General features: G+C 40.3%; 2 protein-coding genes and 1 long non-coding RNA gene across 5 annotated transcripts in view; 2 read left to right on the top strand and 1 right to left on the bottom strand.

Moving 5' to 3' along the window:
• The window catches only part of zgc:109889 (uncharacterized protein LOC553542 homolog), a 46,737-nt gene extending 44,340 nt beyond the window's left edge, over positions 1-2,397 (top strand). For all 3 annotated transcript variants that reach the window (XM_067444499.1, XM_067444512.1, XM_067444504.1), the window contains one exon: positions 166-2,397. In XM_067444499.1, coding sequence (XP_067300600.1) covers positions 166-323 — 158 coding nt within the window. In that variant the 3' untranslated portion in view covers positions 324-2,397. The remainder of the gene's footprint in view (positions 1-165) is intronic.
• Positions 2,398-5,289: 2,892 nt separating this feature from the next.
• Positions 5,290-11,366, bottom strand: gpr185b (G protein-coupled receptor 185 b). Its single transcript, XM_067444486.1, has 2 exons — positions 10,781-11,366; positions 5,290-9,927 (listed from the first exon to the last, which is right to left on the bottom strand). The coding sequence occupies exon 2, from the start codon at positions 9,923-9,925 to the stop codon at positions 8,927-8,929; it is 999 nt and encodes a 332-aa protein (XP_067300587.1). The 5' UTR covers positions 9,926-9,927; positions 10,781-11,366; the 3' UTR covers positions 5,290-8,926.
• A 355-nt stretch (positions 11,367-11,721) lies between these two features.
• LOC137085219 (uncharacterized) lies at positions 11,722-12,688 on the top strand. Its single transcript, XR_010906932.1, has 3 exons — positions 11,722-11,843; positions 11,983-12,134; positions 12,591-12,688. It is a non-coding gene; the product is annotated as an uncharacterized lncRNA (long non-coding RNA).
• The last annotated feature ends 9,275 nt before the right edge of the window (positions 12,689-21,963 follow it).

Here is a 21,963-nt window from a genome sequence, read left to right as displayed (position 1 = left end):
AAAACTTTGAACAATTTGTTTTTCCCCATTCAAAGAGATAGGAGCTGCACTTGCATTGAAATAGTTGCCCAAGAGGCATTTCAAAGATGACTGCCGAGTTAAATGACTTGTATTAAAGGATTCATTGAATTCATGTTAAAGCATCTTTTTTGCTTTGTCTTATAGGGATCCAGCTGCGTAAGGTGCAGGAACAGCGGGAGCAAGAAGCGAAGAAGGAGCCAGTTGGGAACGACGTGGCCACTATATTATCACGTCGCATCGCCGTGGAGTACAGTGAATCTGACGAAGACTCTGAGCTGGATGAAAATGAGTGGTCAGACTGAGACACAACAAAATGACAATAGAGGAAAAAAAAAAAAATGAAGTAAGCATTAGAGTGTAGGTTTCAGAGAACAGATTTATCACAACTAATGTAGCATGTCGGTGTCTGTCTGCACTAATATAGCATTGCTCCTGTGTTTTAAAAAAAAGGGCTGCGTAACTACAAAGTCTCAAAGAGACAAAACCGGAAACTTTTGAATTTTAGATTGTACATCTTAAATTGAAGCCTTGCCGGTGAAATTTAATGAGAGTTTTGACCCCATGGAACAATGTCTGTTAGAGATCGGCTCGAGTCCTCTGGCTGAGACTATTCATCACTTACTCTGAGTGTGGTGGTCCTGCCATCTGTCCTCTCTCCTACACTCCTCTCTCTCTCTCTCTCTCTCTCTCTCTCTCTCTCTCTCTCTCTCTCTCTCTCTCTCTCTCTCTCTCTCTCTCTCTCTCTCTCTCTCTCTCTCTCTCTCTCTCTCTCTCTCTCTCTCTCTCTCTCTCTCTCTCTCTCTCTCTCTCTCTCTCTCTCTCTCTCTCTCTCTCTCTCTAACCTTAGAACATGACCTCATGATTATTAGAACAGCCAGCTGGATGATCATGCAATGTTCATTTTAGCTTGAAAGACAAGAAATGGTCAGAAATATATTTGAGGCTAATATACTAAAAGTTTATGTAAACATTTTCGTGTTCAAGCCCAAAGAAACGGCTGCATTTTGACCTCTTGAATGCATGTTGACCAAGTATCAAGCAGATAACAAACCAGTTGAAAGTCTAAATGGCAATATTCTCGAGCGAATCGCTCCAATAGAGCACAAATACACAGTAGATGTTTAGTTGGATTTTCGTTTGTGAATTAAATTGTATAAAAGTTATTAATGTTTACATCCCAGTATGGATGGACAATCTGAAAATGTGTATGTAAGATATAATCAAATTCTGTTGGAAATATAACATATTTTCTGTATCTATGGTATGGCAGACAGCTTAATGATGATGTTTTACATACATTATTGGCGATGCTATTTCCCCAAATTTAATTAAATAATTTAACTCGTTTGGATGGATTGGAATGAGTTTTAGGGTTTTATTTGCGTTCTTCTTAACTACAAGTCAAACTTTTAAAGGACTTTAATAGTAAATTGGTGCATTCTGAATCCACCAATACATTAAAGTCACAAATTGTGATTGCTGTTACAGGTAGTGCAACTACAAATGAATTTAGACAACAGAACTGGGCTTTGGTTCATCTACAGGCTCATTAAACAATACTTTAATACTTTGTTTTGAGGTTCAAGTGGTGCTGTGTTAGTAGTTATGAATTGTATCTGTATCTGCTGTGTCAGGATCTCTCTCTCTCTCTCTTTTGTTTTCCACCTGGTCTTTTCAAGGATGGGAAAAGAAAAAGACAAAAAAAATAGTTTTCTGTGTTTTCTGTTTTTAAATGGATACAGTTCATGGCCGTCTGTTCCCTACAGGAACAAACCATTCACTTGTCAGTCATCTCACTATAGCCACAGTAGATGTCACTGCATCATTACCAAGGCAACAAGCGCACCATAACTAAGCAGACAACAGCGAAGACAGCTGTGCTCTTACCTGTTCGTCCTGGTAATGTGTATCTAACACAAATATAAATTCAGTGTAATTGATCAACAGCTGGTTTGGGGTCATTTTTTTATTTTTGTTTTATTTGCGAGTGTTTTAATTTTGAATCACCTTGCCCCCTAGGGCATTTGAAATGTTAAATATGCTAATTTGTACAGAATAAGAGCACTTCAGTATTTCAGCTTTTATTTTCTATTTATTTGCTTAAATGTGTCAATCACTGCACAAATGGAGAGGCTTCGAGTTTAAACTCTCCCAACTTAACAGCCGTCGTGAGCTGTGTGTTTAGCCTGTGTTTTGTATGTAAAGAATGAAGTCCTTTGTGTTTTAAACAATGTGATGTAAAGAACTTGGTTAAAATGGCGGAACTTTGATTTATATAGATAAGAAACAGTATGAGAATCAGTGTATCACAAAAAATATAATGTAGGCAAATGATGCATGTATGTATGAACTGCCATTAAAGTGCTTCTTAAAACATTCTTGTGTTGTTTGCACATTTAATATTTCCATTTCAATCTATTTATAAATCAGTTTACTTTAATGCATATGCTAAGCTCAAAGCAATAATGCTTAAAGGCAGCTTGTTTTGTGTGTGAGAGAGATATTCAATTACATTTTATATTTTATTTTTAATATCCAGGTTTTCCATAATCAAAGAAACGCTCCTGCGATCATAGAAAGCCTGGACCTTTTTTTTCTAGAAATAAAATATTTAGGCGTTATGGAAATTTCTAATTTCTTAAAGTGTGAATAATATCTAAAATATTCCATTTGTTTCCCCTACAGAGTCACATTCAAATCTATGAGTATTTATTTACTTTTCTTAATTTTTTACATATGTTATCTAATATGAATAAATTAAAACTATTGGTAATTTGGTATTCAGTATTTAACTTTTTTTAATTTAATTTTTATCATGCAGTAATAACAGTAATCTACTATAGAAGAGGACATTGATTGGCCATATTGTGTGGGGAAAAATACAACAAACATCAGTTACCTTTTCTTATATTACACAACCATTACCTCGTTCTTAATTTCGCTGCCTGTCCATCTGTTCCTTAAACTCTCTATCTGTTGATTTATGGATTGTATCCTTCAATTTATCCCTATCAGGATACATTCTAGATCAGGTTACTTCAGAGGCGGGCGGTCAGTGCTTTAATACACTTCTTATTGAGAAGCCTTCCTTGTTTCTATATTATCCTTATAGACATTTAGTGTACCTTCTCCCCTTTTTTCCATCATTCAAGTTTTTCTATTATGCTTTCTCATCCTGAGGGTCTTGTTCACCTGATCTTAACTTTGAGGAGCGTCTGGTGCGCCTCCGTCACAGTCGTGACTTACAGCAGGACTGATCAACTGTGTGAATCGGTGACGCATCTCTCTCCTGTTACACTGTCCTCATTGTCTCCTTCATAGCTGCCAAATTAAGTTTTTAAAGCAAATGTGCTGTTTCCAGCTGTTTCCTTACAAATGTTTTTAGGGATGCTGGAAATAGCTATTAGGGAGTTATTACATAATGTTTTAGAAGGTCTTCTTTTTGTTTAAATTGTTTGTGTGTGTATCTAATAAAGAAAAGGAGACCATAAAGAAGACTCAGTAGGGTTCAGAGACAATTATGGGGCAAAACGGAAGCAGATGAGCTTGTAGTCACACCCCAAATGAACTAGCTCACAGTCGAGAGTGTTGAGTGTCGTTTAGTTTGGTGGCTCTCAAGAATTTGACTTTATTGTCTTATTTAAAAGTGTATTAACAGTGTATACAAAGAGGATATATTATGTGACTTTCTATATGTTTGTGTCCTCCTGGAGCAGTTCTCGTGGTGACTGTCTCAGTAGTGCTGTAGTGTGACTCAGTGCTGTTGAGGCGGTGATACTGTCACCTCTCAGATTCTGTCCGCATGCGTGGGCGCGCGCCCGGTGACTCATCCCTGCTTTTCACCGTGTGCGTGTTCGTGAGCGTGTGAGTGAGTGAATGAGTAGGCAGGTTATGTGGGTAAACCTTACTGTCCTGCCTCTTCGCGCATTCATTGGTTGTGATTCATCCAAATTACCAGCAGGATGCGCAATTTCTCACTTTAATTTGAGGGTGAGTTCGTCGTTTTGGTACATCAATTTCAGTGTTTTCTTTGTGTCTAATAGCCTATACAGCTGAACTCCATTAACCACTGTCCACTAACATTTTCTTTCTCCCACTTGTGTGCGTGTGTGTGTGAAATAACATGGGCAAGAGTTAACAACATTGCTGCTGAGGTAATAATAACATTGCTGCAACATTGATTCTTTTCAACGGCCATTAAACGTCCGTTTTAGGACATCACATTTCTCTGGGGTTTTTTTTTAAAGAGTTGTTGTCATTCTGAGCCACCCACATAGCATTAAATTCAATTTATTTGATGCTGCCAATCTATTGTTGAAAATCCTTTTTGAAGGTGAATCATGGCGGTCAGTAATTAATCAAAAGTAAGGCTATATGTAGCAATGTTTAAAGCTAGCCAACTGTTAATATCATATTAAATCATATCATTTTGTAGGCTACTAAGGGACCCTTAAGTAGGCCTACATCCTTGGTCAGTTTATTTTTATCATCATAAGTTTGTAATCTAGCTACACTTTCCTTTTACAGTTGTTTTTGTTATTGGCTAGCCTAATTACCTTTTAGTTTTATGCCTATTTGCTTCAACAAATTGTGTCAATATTGAATTTCACTTCAAAATTAACAGTTTCAACATCAGTAATGTGTAGCGTAGGCTATTTATCTGGATGTTGTCATTTGAGGTATACTAACTAGCATCTAAAGATTAAAATATTATAAAGCTAATATAGCCTATAGGCTAAATTATTTTACTGCTGCATTTAGAGTACAATTTTAAACATTGATATTTGGCTCTCAGAACGGGTTATGTCACCAAGATTATTGTTAAAAATAAGGGAGTAACATAGACTATGTAACAACTGAGCATATCAAAAAATAAATACATATAGAAATTTTGAAATCTTAAAAGTTTTGATGAGCTGTCCTATTATTCCATTATGGATTTATAGCAGTGCGCAGGCGCTTCAGGGTTGATCGCCTCTTCAAAAAGGCGCGAATTGCCCATCACCTCGCAGCGTGGGCTCGGCAAGATCTCGGGCGTTCAGATCCCACACTCACCGTGAGCCTGACAGCGCGCGCGTTACGTAAAATGGAACGGCTCAATAATTCATATGCAACCCTTTTAAAGCTAAGCCGCCTTCAAACGATGACCCGCACCGATGTGAGTCTGTCCTTCCCCCTCAAACACACACACTCGCAAACAGATACACACACTGAGACAGACAGGCGATAAAGAAACCAAACAACCATAGGCAGGATTGAGTTTGCTGAATTTTATTTGACAAAGTATTCTCCTCCTTTTGTTTTGTTTTTTCCTCACCCACTCTCTTTTTGTCTCGATATTGTTATATTTACAGTAATAAAAAATAAATCATTTTTAGGAAGGATTACATTCCACACTTACATTGCAATGTGTAGCATGTTCCTTTCATAAAGTGCATCATATTTGTCAGATTTCAGTTCACAATACAAATAGAAACAAACAAAGCAAGAAAATGATCAACAACGATTACATCACAGTATCAGAGCACCCGTCCACATCTCTGACCGCTTGCTAATAAGGGCCACATAATTGTGCTGACAGTTTACCTACACAAGAACTTTCCTTTAGCTCTATAAATGATTACAAAAGTGACTGTGGATCATAGTGAGACATCATCAGTAACAAAAGATTTGGATTTTGGAGAATGGGCTACATTTGGGTGCAGTGGTTACATAACCCCAGAGGCTCTTCTAAAGGCTTACTCTCTCTCTCCCCTTTCTTATTTTAGGAAGGCGCCTTCTTACTCTAATGTAGCTGTTGATGGGAAACACAGAGCTCCGCTTAATGGCCCAGAAAACGGATTTCAAGTACCCTAGATAAATGTAACATTTCATGCTCTTCAAGGTTATTTTTAGCCGGGCTAGATTTAGTGGTAATAGAGCTTCCATGCGGTAAGGTGCCGTCATTCAGACGACCTCTCTCCGTTTATGTACGCCAGCAGTGACGTCATGACAAAGGACTAAGGTACGCTAGTCTCACCCTAGTTTTTTTTCTTTTCTTCTTTCTCTCTCAAAATCAGCCCCTATCGCCTGTGCTGTAGCTCTAGAGGAATGCAGTCAGCTTCTATTTTATCCACTACTGACTGAAGATATTTCAAATTCTGGATGGCCGGCTGCCTGACATACTTCAATTTCAGTGATGATATCTGTGGTTTTAGTAATTAGATAGGTCACTTTTGAGCATGAGGCTGGGGGTGGACCATCTGCCTGTAGTCTGGCACGTGAAAGGGCTGTCCCAGTCCAACAGAATGCTAAAGAGAGGACTGCGTTGTCGGAAGCCGTACTGGGCTCCGGTTTCCAAGAGGGAGGGTGGAATGCAGCCGTTCCCTTGGCGTTGAACGTGCGTGCCACCTGGTTCCTGTTTCTTAGCTTTTTAACTATCCACTACTATACAAACTATATCTTGTCTGTCTTCAGTAGTCAAGCTGCCTTTAATCTGGGGACAAAGCTTTACTTCGACCACAGCAGGTTTGAAGGTGAATGGTACCGCCAACAGTCAGGTGATATCATAATCCTTGTTTTTACTGATTAATGCATGAACTCAGTAAGACACTAGTATGTGAAATTATGGCACTTTCTACCTTGCCAACACTCTTTTTTCTTTCATTTGTTTGATTTTTGTTTAGTTTTCAGTTTTTGCTTTTTCTAGGAAACCATCGATAAGAATACAGGTACTGAACACACGCACATATACACACGCACACACCAAAACGACATCATAAAACTCATGCCCTGATGTGTATAAAAATATACGTTTTCATACAGCATTGCATAAGAAAAATAACCGCTGCGGCTGAACCCCTGAACAAACTGAATCTATGGCATCCAATTGAGTACATTGTAGTGGAGATGCATTACATAACGATAGAGATTTGCTGAAAAACATTTATATTTGCCAGGTGTTGTGTATTATGTGGGGTGGGTTATTTTTTAAGAGGGCACAGTGTGACAGGTCACTGAACCCCACTCCTGACATAAGTGAGTGGCATATAAACAAATGGTCCTCTCGCTCTCGCACGCAGACACACAAAACATCAGGCGCATCACACGGTCACACACACAAAAAAAGACTGGAGAATTGTTCCACAGTGTCCAGACTGTGTAATATCTCCATGTAAAAGTCCATCAGGTTTCGTACAGGTCACTAAGAGTACTGAGGTTAGTCAGAGGGCATCTGGATGGGCTCTCAAGGCCTACTTTGAATACTTTTTCTACAATGTGAAAACGCATCCTAGAAAACAGTACATTTGATTTAAAGAGCTGAAACACCCTGTTCTCACTAACCTTTTCTCAAAATCTTTTTATATGTTCAAGGAAGTAAAATTAGCTCTGTTGATGGCCTCGTTGTGATTGTAGCTCTATCGATGAACGGTACACGCTGATTCATTATTGCAGAAGAGAAAAGGTAAGGCCTAAATTAAGATTCCTTGCTGCAAATGAGGGGTCGTCAAAGAACAGCTGCGACATTCATTCCCCCTCGAAAACACAAGGCTTTGTTATGGTCGTATTTCAAGCTCCACAAATATCTGCATATAAAATATTACAACTAATGAAGGATTAGTTCCGTTAGTTCTGTTTCATTTGCGCCATATTGAGGGTCATAGTGTTTCTCGGATTTGTTCTTTAAGTTTCTTCTGTGTTTTTTGGTTGTACAGCATAATATAAATCCAATTTGGAAGATTCAGTAATGTGTTTTTCAAATCTCATGCTATTTCATGGTCTTTTTTGGCTGAATCCTAACTTAAGTCACTTCTGTCCCATTTCGGCCTAGTTACCTGGTATTTTAATAGGCCTGCTTGTAGATCTATTTACACACAAGCCTGCCCCTAACACTGATCTCTGATCTGCCAGACTAATTGTACAGTCCACACACTTAATTATATCTGATAATCGCTTGCATCATTTTGCTGCACAGACCCAAAGCATTTGTCTCGTTTAAGCGTTCCTGTCCCGATTGGTCTTTTGCGAAATTGCTTTGAAAGATGTTGTCTTCGTCGAATTTGAAGCTGACACGTCATTCACGCTTAAACCTTAATTATACCGCCATTATGCACCCAAACCAAAACGTGTGCTCAGATTCCAGAGATCAAAAATGTGTGAAAAATATGATTTGCTTCACACCTTTGTGGCAGCAGATATTTTGCTGTCATTGGGGGACGTTAGACAACTAATTCTAAACAAATTGGCAGGGAATCTTAAAGTTTCACGGTAAATCGCGTGTGGTAACAAATAAACCACGCTTTAAATGGAAAGAGGTTTTTTTTTTTTTTCTTGCATCATAATTTCATTTAGCGAGATGATCTATAAAAACGGGATTTCATAGAACTGGCTGTAAAGCGACAGATGCCAGAAGTGGCACAATTTTTCACTCGCGGGACTGTGTTTTCTTTGTCATTCATAAATTTTTAAGTGAACACAGATATAAGTGTTAGAGGCGGGTTTGCAAGGGATTAGCCTCATTGTACCTGCCACTGTCCATGGTTCTGAAGCACTCCATATAGCATGAATGTGTACATGTAAGCTGTCCACAGTTTACAGCTTTTTTTTCTTCTTTTAAACAAATCAGGTTTTTAATGTTAATGTTGTTTTTTAGATATATAGATTGTTTTGTCACTGGGCCTGTACGGCCCATCTTAGAATTTCCAGATTAATCGTATCATGTCTGATGCAATTTTATATTTTGTGCATTGAGCTGTACTATGCATTAAAGACATCTAATTATACATTTGCAGGTTGACATCTTGGATCGCAACAGCTACTGCACAACCCGCGACGTTTGACTGGGATCCCATCAAGGGAAAACATCATATCATTAACACTGACACGGTACAAACCAATTATTTGAGATAGACATAAGAAGTCCGACCTATACGTCGCTTGATGTCCTTGGCCGCAAGGAGAAGTTGGACGGCACGCATCCGCAGCAGGCTAGCCACAGGGATTTCTGGATGTCCGGATTTCTGTAAGCGTATATGATTGGGTTTATGACCGAGTTGCATGTTGCCGGCAGCACTGTTGCATACGTGTAGATCATTGGGTAGCTGGAATCTGCCACGATTGAATACATGGCGAAGGGCATCCAACATGCGGCAAAAGTGCAGAGGATGACGGAGAGCGTGGATACACCTTTTGTGGTGGAAATGGCCATGAACTGGTGCTGAACAGCGATTTGCTGTGCATGGCGGAAGGCAATCTTACAGATCTGTAGGTAAAGCTGCATCATGAGGGCAAACACCAGCAAGAACGTCACAGCAAGCACCACAGCATTGTTCTTGGTGACCGGCCGGCAGATACTGCAGCTGGCCTCGTCTCGGAGGCAGTTCCAGCCGAGCACTGGCAGTAGGCCCAGGATTATGCACACCAGCCAAATGAGAACCACCACGACATAGGTGAACGTCACCGTGCGCTCTGTGTGGTAGGTCAGAGCGTTGTAGAGGGACAAGTAGCGATCCACTGTGATGGCCAGGATATTGAGCACTGACGCGGAGAAGGCGGCGATCAGCAAGCCGACAGAGATCAGAGTGGCAAACTCTGTGTTCAGCATATAGATGAAAACGAAGTTGAGAATGAGGCCGAGTCCTGCGAGCAGGTCCGCGAACGCGAGGCTCCCTATCAGAATGAACATGGGGGCTCTCAAGGTGGGCGTGTAGAACAGGATGGCAATCACGATTGCATTCTCGCAGGAGATGAGCGTGCCTGTCACACACAGCGCAATGTCCCACGGGCTAACGGGAAGCGGCCTCAGCTCCGCCGTCCGCACCGGTGATGAGTTCCGCACATCTAGGAGATTCCACGTGCCCGCCGTGGAGAGGGAAGAGGTGTTTTGAAGTTGGTTGCTCATTGCTGCTGCAAGAGAGTGAATCATAGCTGATGGTGGGGGGAGGGAGGGGGTGAGAGAGAGAGAGAGAGAGAGAGAAAGAGAGAGAGAGGGGTGCGGTAGTGAAGATAAGAGAGAATGTGTATGTCAGTGGAAAGGCAGTGGAAATAGGATATCTGTCAAAATAAATATGCCTGAAGCTTCTGAACCTGATGACACAGTCTCTTATTCTTGGGGCAGTAAAGAATACAATTACTAGGTTAAGTAGTATATGTGTTTACAAATTTTGTCATCAGCTAGAATTTTCTGATTTTATAACTATTGCTGGCAAAGTGTTGATTTGTGGTTCATTAGAAATCATATAGTCGTTCAGCACTTGCCAGGCGCAATGAGCACATTTTGAACCACCAAAACAATGTAGCAAAATGCATCCGGACTAGCTGTTAATATGCATTATTTTGCTTAGTTTACTGCTGCATGTGCATTTCATCGCAAAAGGCTATTAATCAAGCACCAGTCCCGACAAAACGCACGCACTTCACTTTGTTTCTATTTTTAGTAATTGTCTAAAAATAAGACGCGCCACCTCAGTGCACGGTCTCTTATGAAGGCATCGTGTATAGCCTATGCTCCCAGAATCCACAATGATGCGCTTTTGACTGACGCCATAGACGCAGACACATTTGAAACTCATTCATTCATAAATTTCCATCTCACAGACCTGACTATATATAAACTGACCAAGAAAAGACTGCAAAGGACTCGGAGAGGTCAAGCCCCCGGCAATTTGTTTAAATACACTGCATGGTTCCCGTAGAAAACCAATCATTGCAATTCAATGACACGTTTAACTAAGGCATTTCCTTACAAAAGAAAGCACAAGTGCGCATCAGCATACGGTACCTCAGTGCCATGAAGCTGCAATGCCTTTTTCTCCCCCGAGCTCGCGCGCAGTCCGTGCCTGTCATACGAGAGGAGATGGAGATGAGAGGGGAGATGGAGGACCCAGAAAGAGACGGAGAACAACATAAAAGAAGAACTAAAATGCCATTTGTTTCACGTAGTTGAGTAAAACCGTCATCTTTGGCGGGTTAAGTCCTGTGGAAAAGCGAGGTGCCCGTCGGTTAACATGGCCAATACTGTTGGTAGGACGATAGCTCTGCCTCGCTTGATATTCCCCCCATTGGACCTCAGCGATGATTCTCCCCTCTGACGTCAAGAGTCCTCACAACAGTCATGATCGAGTCTGTGAATCAGAGATGCTGTGGACGGAATATTAATAATAAAACACGTTCAGACAACACGAATCCAACTATAAGGTACACGAGACAAGCGCGTCTCGGTGTGTGTCATTCCCCCGGTACCGGACCCAACGTCGCCGGCAGCTGCTGCCGCTTTGCTCAGAACAACTCGATTCTTTCTCCAAGATTAACAAACACACCAAACTGTCCTGCTCACTCACACAAAGCCAAAACATTACTGTCACTTGTTTTAAATAAATCAAATCGATACTTTTCGCGTCTCTGATGTTGTTGTAGCCTTAACTCCCTCGTATGACTTTCACGTGTCTTAATTGCGTGATATTACACAACATATTGGCACCTGGAAATTCTAAACGTATATATTTATAATCGTGATGATTTTTATCTCGATTCAGATATCTAATTTAGTCGTTGTTTTTGTTTTTAAGACTAATTGTAGAGGGAAGAATGAGTTTTCAGTGGCTCGTGCGTCTCTCACCATGAGGACACTTTCAAATACTCCCAACAACAGATGTCTTCACGAGGCTGTTTATTTTTAGAAAGTCGTATTTTCCTTGAATTGTGCATCTGCAAATACTGGCAGACGGTCATGATAATTATTTTGCACCTGTAAATGGCATCCAGGTTTTACCTGCTGTGACACTTGTTCTTATACTTCACAGAAACTTGTTAGTCACCACGTGCAAAAGAAGAAAATGGACAAGGTACTGTACAGGATCAGACAAACAATACATTGCAGGTGGCTTTTGTTTGTGTGTGCTGAAAATAGAGACACACAGTGAGAAGGGAGAGCATTGAACTGTTTTAAGGAATGCTGTTTTTTCATTGTGTTTTCCCTGACAGACAATCTTATGAATAAGTAGCTGTGATCTGAATTACAATAAGTCTCAACATTGGTTGAGCATTGGCCCTGCAATGCCTATTCATTGATGGGAGCTCCCACCAATCACCTTCACTCTCACTCCTCCATTCATCTTCTCTGCTCAGCATTGTGGGTAAGCTATTACATCACACTCTTTCATACCTTTCTCACAAGTATGCATGCACTGTTATAGCAATATTCTTCAACACCTTTCTGCATTATTATCACACCCACAAACACATTATCTGATTAATTTTTACAAGTATTTGAACACATTTTGATGTGCATTTGTCAATTAGCAATGCAGTTAAATCAATGCACACTCACATGGTTGGTAGTTGAATAGACAGAGCTATTTATCTGTCTCTTTAAAATCCACTAATTTAAATCAACTTATTGCATCACTATTTGCCCTATTATGTTTCTTAGCTCTGTTTATCTTAGTATTATGTGTAAGCAGCAAATGCCAAGATCAATTCACTTGCTGTTAGACCATCTAAATAAACAAGTGCATGTCAATATAGTGCTTAAGTTGTCTTGAGATACTGTATTGATGATTAAATAAATGCATTGCAATCCCTCCTTTCAGCTGAGAAGACTATTACTGAACCCATGTCGACCGTGCAAAAACCTGCTGATGCTTTCCAAACGCTGGAACTCGCTCGTCAGCAGATGCTGTAGCATTGTGTGCGTGAGTATGTGTGCATGTGACTGCCTCATCAAATGTATTTATCTGCTGTGAGCATGCCAGTGTGCTTCTATTCACTGTCTGTTTGACAGCAGCAGCTTAAACACTCGTAGTATGAAGTTTTTATTTACTGTGATTTTCTCAGTCTCCCATTTCAAACTGTTTTCAGTCTCCAGCGAGAGCGGCTCTTTAATGCACAGCACTCTTGTTTTTTCAGGCTCTTTTGCTTCCTGTCTTAATAACACTGCTTTTATATCTCTTGAGTGAGTGGGTGGAGCAAGTTACACCACTACAGTTAAAAAAGGGAAGATGAGGATGATGATGAGAAGTGGTACAGTTGTTGAGGTTTACAAACAGCAAAATAGATAGATAGATAGACAGACCGACCGACCGAAAGTAAAAATTAGGTTAAGAAGTAGTTGAAGTAAAGTTATTTTAGCATGTCTGATATAAGTGGTGCAGTGGTTTCCAGATTCAGGATGTTAGAGGATCTGCAGATCTGTTAGAGGATTTGTTTCACTTTTGATGTGGTCTCTCATAAAACACTGCTTTAAACAATGGCACTATCAATTTCATCAGATTACAATAATCAGTATTATAGTTAGTATAGTCTGTGATACAAGACTACTGATGGCTGATTAGTAGAAAGGTCAATTATATAGGAATTGACTATGAAATGTCATCATTTAGCTTAGTTACTGCAAAATGCTACGGTTTTGTGATTTGTAATGGTGTATTGAGCGGATAATAGCAGTTAATTGTAGTGCTATTGATTGATGGATGATTTATGGAGTAAGCATGGGTGAAATTTGTATAAAATGTCACATGCAAAAAAGCTGTTTCCAGTCAAGCTTTTCAGAGGCCATCTTCCTCCGTCCGACGGTGACAGTCTGCCAGACAGAGGCGCAAACTTTTCTTTTCCTCTTAATTTCTCCCTTTTTGTATGCCTTTCAACTTCAAGTTTCCTCCATATCCATGTGTAAAAATTTCTTGTTTTGTAGTGAGGTGATTGTGAATTCATCAGATGGACAGAGAGAGCAAACATTTGGATTTAATTTTATTTCACATTATAAGAAATGTATCCATTGTGTTCATACCAAGAACGAGAATTGTAAGCATCCACACCAGTAGGTGATATCATTCTGTTTATTTTAAGCATGCACTGCTAAGTTGTCTGCCACTTTAAATACTCAAGTTCTTTAAAGAAGGATGGATTCTGATTGGCTGTCAGTGTTTTTATCACTTATCAGCATTATAAGTGATTCCAACAATATTGTTTCTCTGTCATTATCAGTTTAGTTTTGGTGATGTTTCTATTCTTCGATTTTTCGATCATTATGGTCATCATTATTGGTTTAAACAGGCCTTTATTGAAAAATAAAAAATGCAGAACAGGGACATGGATATATGCATTAGTTATTGATTGGGTTTTGTGATGTGAGATAGATAAACGTGACTTGCAAGACCGTGTCTAAAGCAGACTTAAAGGGATAGTTAACCCAAAAATGATTAATTGCAGTTCATTTATTCACCCTTAGACCATCCAAGATGTGAAGTTTTATTAACTAATTTTGGGAGGAGCACATACAGATAATTAAACAACTGAGCCGTCAGCTAATCAAACCTAATTAACAAGGGGAGCATGTCAGATAACGTAACCTATTTAAACAAGTGGAGCACGTCAGATAATTAAACCTAATTAAAGTGGAGCATGGTAAGCTAATCAATCTAATCAACGATAAGAGGTGTACATATTAGTGTTGTCAAAAGTACCGACCGCGATACCATGGTAAATGGTAAATGGACTGCATTTATATAGCGCTTTTAACAGACCCTATGGCCATCCAAAGCGCTTTACATTTTTGCCTCACATTCACCCATTCATTCACCGACGGCGATGTCAGCCATGTAAGGCGCCATCCAGCTCGTCGGGAGCAGCAGGGGTTAGGTGTCTTGCTCATGGACACTTCGACACTTGGTCAGGTGGAACCGGGGATTGAACCACCAACCTTTCGGTTTGTAGACAACCCACATGAACCACTGAGCCACTGCCGCCCCAATCATTGTGCTAACGGTCATTGTGCTCACGCGCTCATCGGATGTGCCTGTTATTGGCTACAATGATCAATGCACGGCAGCGGTTTGAAACAACACGGAAGTGTTTGAAAAGTGTTTTGAAATTGGGAGCGGGAGCGTTCGTTTGAAAGCACAAGCAGGCGTCGACCAGCGGACCAGTATTCTCTGGGTTCAGTCAAAAAATTCAGAGCCCGGAGCCCTCCCCTGGACAGCACGCCAAATATGCATTATCTTTACTCTATTTAATTTGATGTAAGTGTGAACTCGTGAAGTACAGTAGGTGTCTTGTTTTTCTTCAATTGAAATGTAAAGAAGTAATGCAAGTCAATGGCATTATTTTCACTTTGAGAGTCAAAAAACATATAGGCCAAATAAAATTAAAATATCATCAGGGAGCTCCTGATGATATATTTAGGTCTTATGAAGCGAAATGATTGGTCTGTGCAAGAAACTGAACATCATTTACAACATTATTACCTGTAATGTACATCCTCGTCAAACGGTCCTTAGCATTTGCACTAAAGTCTGAAGCACAACCTTCTTGTCGCATGATGTATGTGTGGGAGCAAATGGTGATGAATTAGAAATCAACTTTCCCTTGAGCCTTTGATATAAAATGCTTTGGTAATATAAGAATATCCTGTAAGTTTCGGAGCTGAAAACTTCCTTGTTAGTCAAAGAAAAACTTTTATAGACACCAGGTCCAGAAAACGAGAACTCTCAAATATATATTGATCAATGACATAATAGAACAGAGAAACCCCTCCTCTACAAATAAATGTGTACGCCTCCTTCTGTAGCCCCACCTACCGACTCATGGAACTAAACAAGCAATAAACACGCCGAAGATAGCAAGATAATCATTTGTAAACAAGACACAATTCGACACTGGATTTGCAGACATATTGAGATTAAAACACAATGCTGTGCCTTCTATATTGGATCCGACGTGAATGGTGCAACACACTTATGTGAGTAAAGCATGTTTATTTTGTTGTATGTGATAGTTTTTTTCTATTGTTACAGATCGCATTGATTATGTGTATGTGTCTAACAGAACATACCTTAGCACACTGTCACAGGCTGAAGGATCTTTTATTTGTTGGTTCATTGCGATTCGAGATCAGACTCGGACATGTAGCTTTGGGCCAGGGCTCGCAAAGCCCAACATCCCGGGGCTATATGTTTTACAGACGGCTACCAAAATGTAAGCCCATCGGCAAGCCAGTGAATTTTTAATAGTGAAATAACATTAATTGCTTGATCTGCATTGTTCACTCTCTCTCCTGACCCCCGTGCATATCCACAGTAGAGGTCTTCACGGGGCACCCGAGACCCGTGGACCTGGGATCCGACCCGGGACCCGTACGGGTTCGGGTCTATTTTTTAAATGGTCAGCCGGGTCCGGGTCGGGTCCTTATCTATTACTTCGGTTCCCGGGTCTGTTAATGTTGTAGCCTATGTAATACGTCAATCGGACTCGGAGAACACCTGGCCGTGAGAGTCAGCGCGGCTTGTGTGTTTTGTGTAACTTACAAATTGCTAAATTAGGATAAGAAAAGTGTGAGCCGGGAAATGAGGTTTAGAAATACACAACAACAACAAAAACACAAGCGCTCTCTCTCGCGCGCGCGCTCTCTCTCTCTCTCTCTCTCTCTCTCTCTCTCTCTCTCTCTCTCTCTCTCTCTCTCGCGCGCTCTCTCAGCCTTTTAGAAAGCGGGCAGATTTAATGCATGCGCGCGGTAATAATGTACTCAAGAATATATTTCAAATCAGCAACAAGACCTCAGGTGAACTGTCACATAAATGTTTTCTGTGATGCTCAAATTGCGTAAAAAAAGGCTCATATTTCAGGTTGCTCCAGCTGACGCGCGAGTGCAGTCTCAAGCGCGTGTCATGTTTCTATGGCAACCCGAGCTTCCGCAGACCGCAGTGACTGTAATGACTTTAAAAATAATATGAATGAACCGTCTTGTTTAATCTTAAAGTTCTGCTAGTCAGACTCAGAGAGATTATGGCAAATAAATAATGGTAACGCAGGCGGCCATGGCACTAAACGAGCAATAGTTATTAGTTCAAAAGGGCAAACAGTCAAAGTTATTATGCGAATTAACTCATAAATCCGTCACTGTGAAATAAAATTGACTTTTACAGCTGAAATGAGTGAATTAAGCATGCTTGGAACAATTAATGAGGAATATTGTAATACATCACAATCAAGGTACAAGGGAGACAACGGCTATATCGTTAGGTAGGCTGACTGAGACAAAGTTATTGTTCGCAGCTTGTTCATTAACTTGTTAACAGCAGTAACGTTATATTGTGTAATATGAGACAATCGGGTCCAGTCGCGTCTGTGTCTTCCCGGCGGGTTCGGTTCCAGCTATCAAATAATAGACGGGTCCATGTCGGTTCCGGGTAATATATTTTTGGCATTTTTCGGATCTGCACGGGTCCGGGTCCAGTTTTTGAAATAATAGACGGGTCCGGGTCGGGTCTGTGTTGAACATTGCGGGTCTCTTCGGGTTCGGGTGCGAATTTTTGGACCCGTGAAGACCTCTAATCCACAGATCGGGCGGGCCAAGTAATAAAAAAATGAATGAATCACAGGTGGATGAGAGATAAATAATTGCGTTTGTTTGATAAATATACATTTTGAGAGCCCTGCAAGAGAATCACTCTGGTTGCTGCTTTCAAAACAATCCCTCCCGTGAACTGACAAGGGAGTTGAAGCTCATTAAATATGCAAATCTTATCAAATCCTACCTATGGGCGTTTACTTCAAGTCTCCACTGCGGCAAACCTATCAAAACTATAGACAGTAAAAGAAATGGACACAGCAACCCCATAGACTTCAACTGAGTGAAGTCAATTAGAAGCACTCACTTCCTGATGGCTGAGCATACTGCGCAACCTCAGACTGAGCTTGAAGACAGAGATGTGACGTGAGCAACCTGTCTGACAGTTATAAGTCTTCTAGTAGTTGTGGAAATGGAAATCTGAATCATGTTGTTTAAGTGTTTTGTCGCGTTGCTTTTGGCTCACTATCGGCTTCTCTCCATTCTTCTCCCTTGACTTTATCAGATTTTATGTCTCCACGTCCCCCTGACTGTCTGATAGACAGTAAAAGATTGCCTGTGAGCATCTCCTCCTGTCTATACAGTACTTTCTCTACTGTGCAACAGTCGCGTTGGTTATGACGCAATCATCAGCCTATTTTTATAAAAACAGCTTCTACGGGGCGATAGTGTATATAATAAGTAATAGAGCCTTTTATACATTGTCGCGTTTCTTTAGAAATAAACAGTGGACAAATGGAGTCTTTAAACGCCTCAGATGTAAAGTTATTCACTGTCAAAGTGACACAAAAATGAATGGGAGTCAATGGGATGCTAACAGCAGGTGATGGCTTGGTTAGCAATGGCCGCTCCTTTGGGTGGTACGCTTTCCGAGTACTAGATTACCCCCTTGATCAAAACCGAGCATGCAGGAGAGAGCCTCAAAACCAGTGTAGAAAACAGCCTATTACTTATTAGTTATGATTTTGAATGTAGACTGTTTTTAAACAGTTCATGACACCTTTAACAACTAAGATTGAAGACGTGTTGTTTTGATCATCTAAGTTGTACTTGTGTTTATCCTGGATGCTGCAACCAACACTATATTGCCAAAAGTTTTGGGATACCTGCCTTTACATGCACATGAAGTTTAATGACATTCCATTCATTCCAGTTTTTCCCTTAAGTATGATACTTAAAGGTCCCATTCTTCGCGTGTTTTCGAAGCTTTGATTATGTTTACAGTGTGCAATATAACATGAGTTCATGTTTCGCGTGTAAAAAAACACAGTATTTTTCACACAATTTACTTATCTGTACAGCGCTGTTTCCTCTGTCCTAAAAACGGCCTGATGATTTCCTTGTTCTATGAAGTCCCTCCTTCAGAAATACGTAACGAGTTCTGATTGGGCCAGCGCTTCCCGTGTTGTGATTGGACAGCAGCTTAGCGCACTTTGCCCGGAAAGGTCCTGCCTCTTACCATAACGGGGAGATGCAAGCGCTGAATGCGTGCTTTTCTCCACGTGGGAGAGCAACAAGACCACACCCCCTTTTTTGCGTGTTCATGTGGGCGGAGGGTTAGTCAACAAATGGTTCTAGTGACGTCATTACATCCCTGCACTTCCTGCTGTAGTCCAAACCGGCCGTTCGCTGTAGGCTTTGAAAGGGAACTTCTTGAACTTGAAAGGGAAATAAAATATCTCGCTTGGCATTGAACTTTGAGCTTTATAATTTTACAGGTATTATTTATGCTCTAACAGCAACATTACACACTTACTAAAGTTTGAAAGATGGAATCGCCAAGAACGGGACCTTTAAGGAATGATTTCCCCTTAACTAAGGGAATAACTAAAGAGTGTTGCATAATCCATTAAACGGTTCTCTTAGGTAAGGGAAACTGTTAAGTATTTCAGGACAGCAATCCAGGTTTTGCCGTTCTAAAATTCTATTGTTGCCATGGACACGGTATTTGTCACTACGGATAGCGGTATGTTTTCACAGAAAACAACATAACGTGAATAAGGAAAATAAAAGAGAAAACCAAATATGAAAATAGATATGTTTATAGAAATTCTGCCATCATTTACTCACCCTCATGTAGTTCAAAACCCATAAGACTTTTTTGGAAAACAAAGATTTTTTTTTTTTTTTTTTTTTTTTTTTTTACTTTCTCTTCCACTTATGTCAATTTTTAACATTCTTTTCCACGTATGTCCATTCTTCTAAAGATATCAAAGTAATCCATATGATTCAGGCTATTTTAGTAGGTCAAACGCTCGCACGTTCAAGGACCAATCATTATGTGTGATGCATATAGTCCCTGACAAAAGTCTTGTCGCTTATCTATTTTCTAGAAATACCTGATATTAACCTGACTTTTAATTAATTCATTGGTGTTAGAAATAGCTCATATGAAAAGCTAAAACCCTCCCAAATGATGTTTAATGCACTGAAATAAATAATTTTCACAGAATTTTTTTTAATCATTTAATCAAGACAGAAAGGTCAAATTTTGGCAAGACAAAAGTTTTGTCGCCTATACAGAAATGGAACAAATTTACTGCAAATACAAAAATATGTCAGCAAATTAAGTTGTGGTGCTGTGAGATCCAAATTTAATATCTTGTATGACTTCCATGAGCTTGAAGGACTGCATCCATGTGGTTTGGCAAGGATTCATACAATTTATTGATGAAGTCATCAGGAATAGCTAAGAAAGCAGTCTTGCATGCCTCCCAGAGTTCATCAATATTCTTTGGTTTCGTCTTCCATGCGTCCTCTTTCATCCTACCCCACATATGCTCAATGATGTTCATGTCTGGTGACTGGGCTGGCCAATCCTGGAGCATCTTGATCTTCTTCGCCTTGAGGAACTTTGATGTGGAGGTGGAAGTATGCGATGGAGCACCGTCCTGCTGCAGAATTTGACCTCTTTTATGGTTGGGAATATAAGAGGTAGCTAAGATTTCTTGGTATTTTAGACTATTGATGTTGCCTTCCACCCTGCAGATCTCTCGCACACCCCCATACTGGATGTAACCCCAGACCATGATTTTTCCGCCACCAAACTTCACTGTGTTCTGGGTGAATCTCGGATCCATTCTGGCTCCAGTAGGTTTCCTGCAATATTTGCGGCGACTGTGGTGTAATTCAACAGAAGATTCATCTGAAAAATCCACCTTCTGCCACTTTTCCAGCATCCATCCTTTTAGCAGGCTGTGGGCCTTGGCAAATGCCACACGGTTTTTCAATTGTCTTTTGTTTAGTGCTGGCTTCTGGGCACTGATTCGACCATGGAGACCATTTTGAGACAGAATCCGACAAACTGTTCTGGTTGACACAGGGACTTCAGGTGACCAGGTCTCGTGGAGCTCTTCTGCAGTGGAAAATGGGCTGGCCTTGGATTTTCGAGCCAACAAACGGTCCTCTCGAGCAGTTGTCTTGTGGGGTCTGCCTGACCTGGGCTTGTCAAAAACGTCTCCAGTCTCTTCAAATCTTTTTTTTATCCTCTGTACTTGTCGCTGAGACACATTGAAGGTGTCTGCCACATCAGCAGTGGATCTGGTCTTCAGCCTCTTGATAATCAAAACTTTAGTCTCAGGGTGAATCTTAGGCATGTTTGCAGAGGTCTAGTTGCAGTTGATGTGAAGGTCTAGTGTACTGGGGTTCTTTTTATACACACTTGAGACCTAATTGATCCATTATTAGTCACAGGGGAAGCTCATATGACAAGGTGACAACACTTATGTCTTTGCAAAAATTGACTCAATGGGCTTTACCAAGCTGTGAATATTAGAATACTTTTTGAAAGTTTAGTTTTTCACTGAAACATTATCACAAAAGCTGGTGGGATTAAAATGAGCCATTTCTTGTAAAAAAATCTTGATTAGAAATATATTTCAGCGGCACTTTAGGTCAATTTGTACACAAACGACAAGACTTTTGTCAGGGACTGTACATTATGCACTTCCATTGATCAATGTTTATGTGGAATTCCATTTTTTTTAACGATCTCATTCCTGTGGCGATTAAAGATAATCTCGAAGCTGTTTTCAATCGCTAAGATGGTCCAAAGGGTTCTCCCTATTGCAAAATATTTGCCTTGGCACATCTATATCTTCAACAGTATCCATAAACTCATTAATGTTTCCCTCATTTATGTTCGTAAACTCTTAAGGTAACATTTTCCTTATTTTATTTTTTATTTTTTAATTGAGCAAAATTGCAAATTGACAAAATAATAGCTTATACAAGGTAAGGGATCAATGAAATACATACGAGAGAGAGAGAGAGAGAGAGAGAGAGAGAGAGAGAGAGAGAGAGAGAGAGAGAGAGAGAGAGAGAGGGAGAGGGAGAGGGAGAGGGAGAGGGAGAGGGAGAGGGAGAGGGAGAGGGAGAGGGAGAGAAAGGAAATAGTAAGTTTGTAAGTAGGCAATAGTAAGTAAAGTAATGTTTTCCTAACCTTAAAGGACAACTCCGGTGAGAAATGAACCTAGGTGTAATTAACAGAAGGTTACAGAGTAGATCGTTCTCTAGGATGCGTTTTCAAGGAAATTGAATGTAAAGAGTTTTATCTCTAAAAACAGATTAGCTTATAACACTAGTCTATGCGGCACAGGGTAGTGAAATTAAATCGCTAG

This window comes from Pseudorasbora parva, chromosome 1 (genome assembly GCF_024679245.1).
Source record: "Pseudorasbora parva isolate DD20220531a chromosome 1, ASM2467924v1, whole genome shotgun sequence".
Classification (NCBI taxonomy): Eukaryota; Metazoa; Chordata; class Actinopteri; order Cypriniformes; family Gobionidae; genus Pseudorasbora; species Pseudorasbora parva.
Note: the sequence above shows the minus strand (reverse complement) of the source record. Positions and strands in the feature narration are given on the sequence as shown.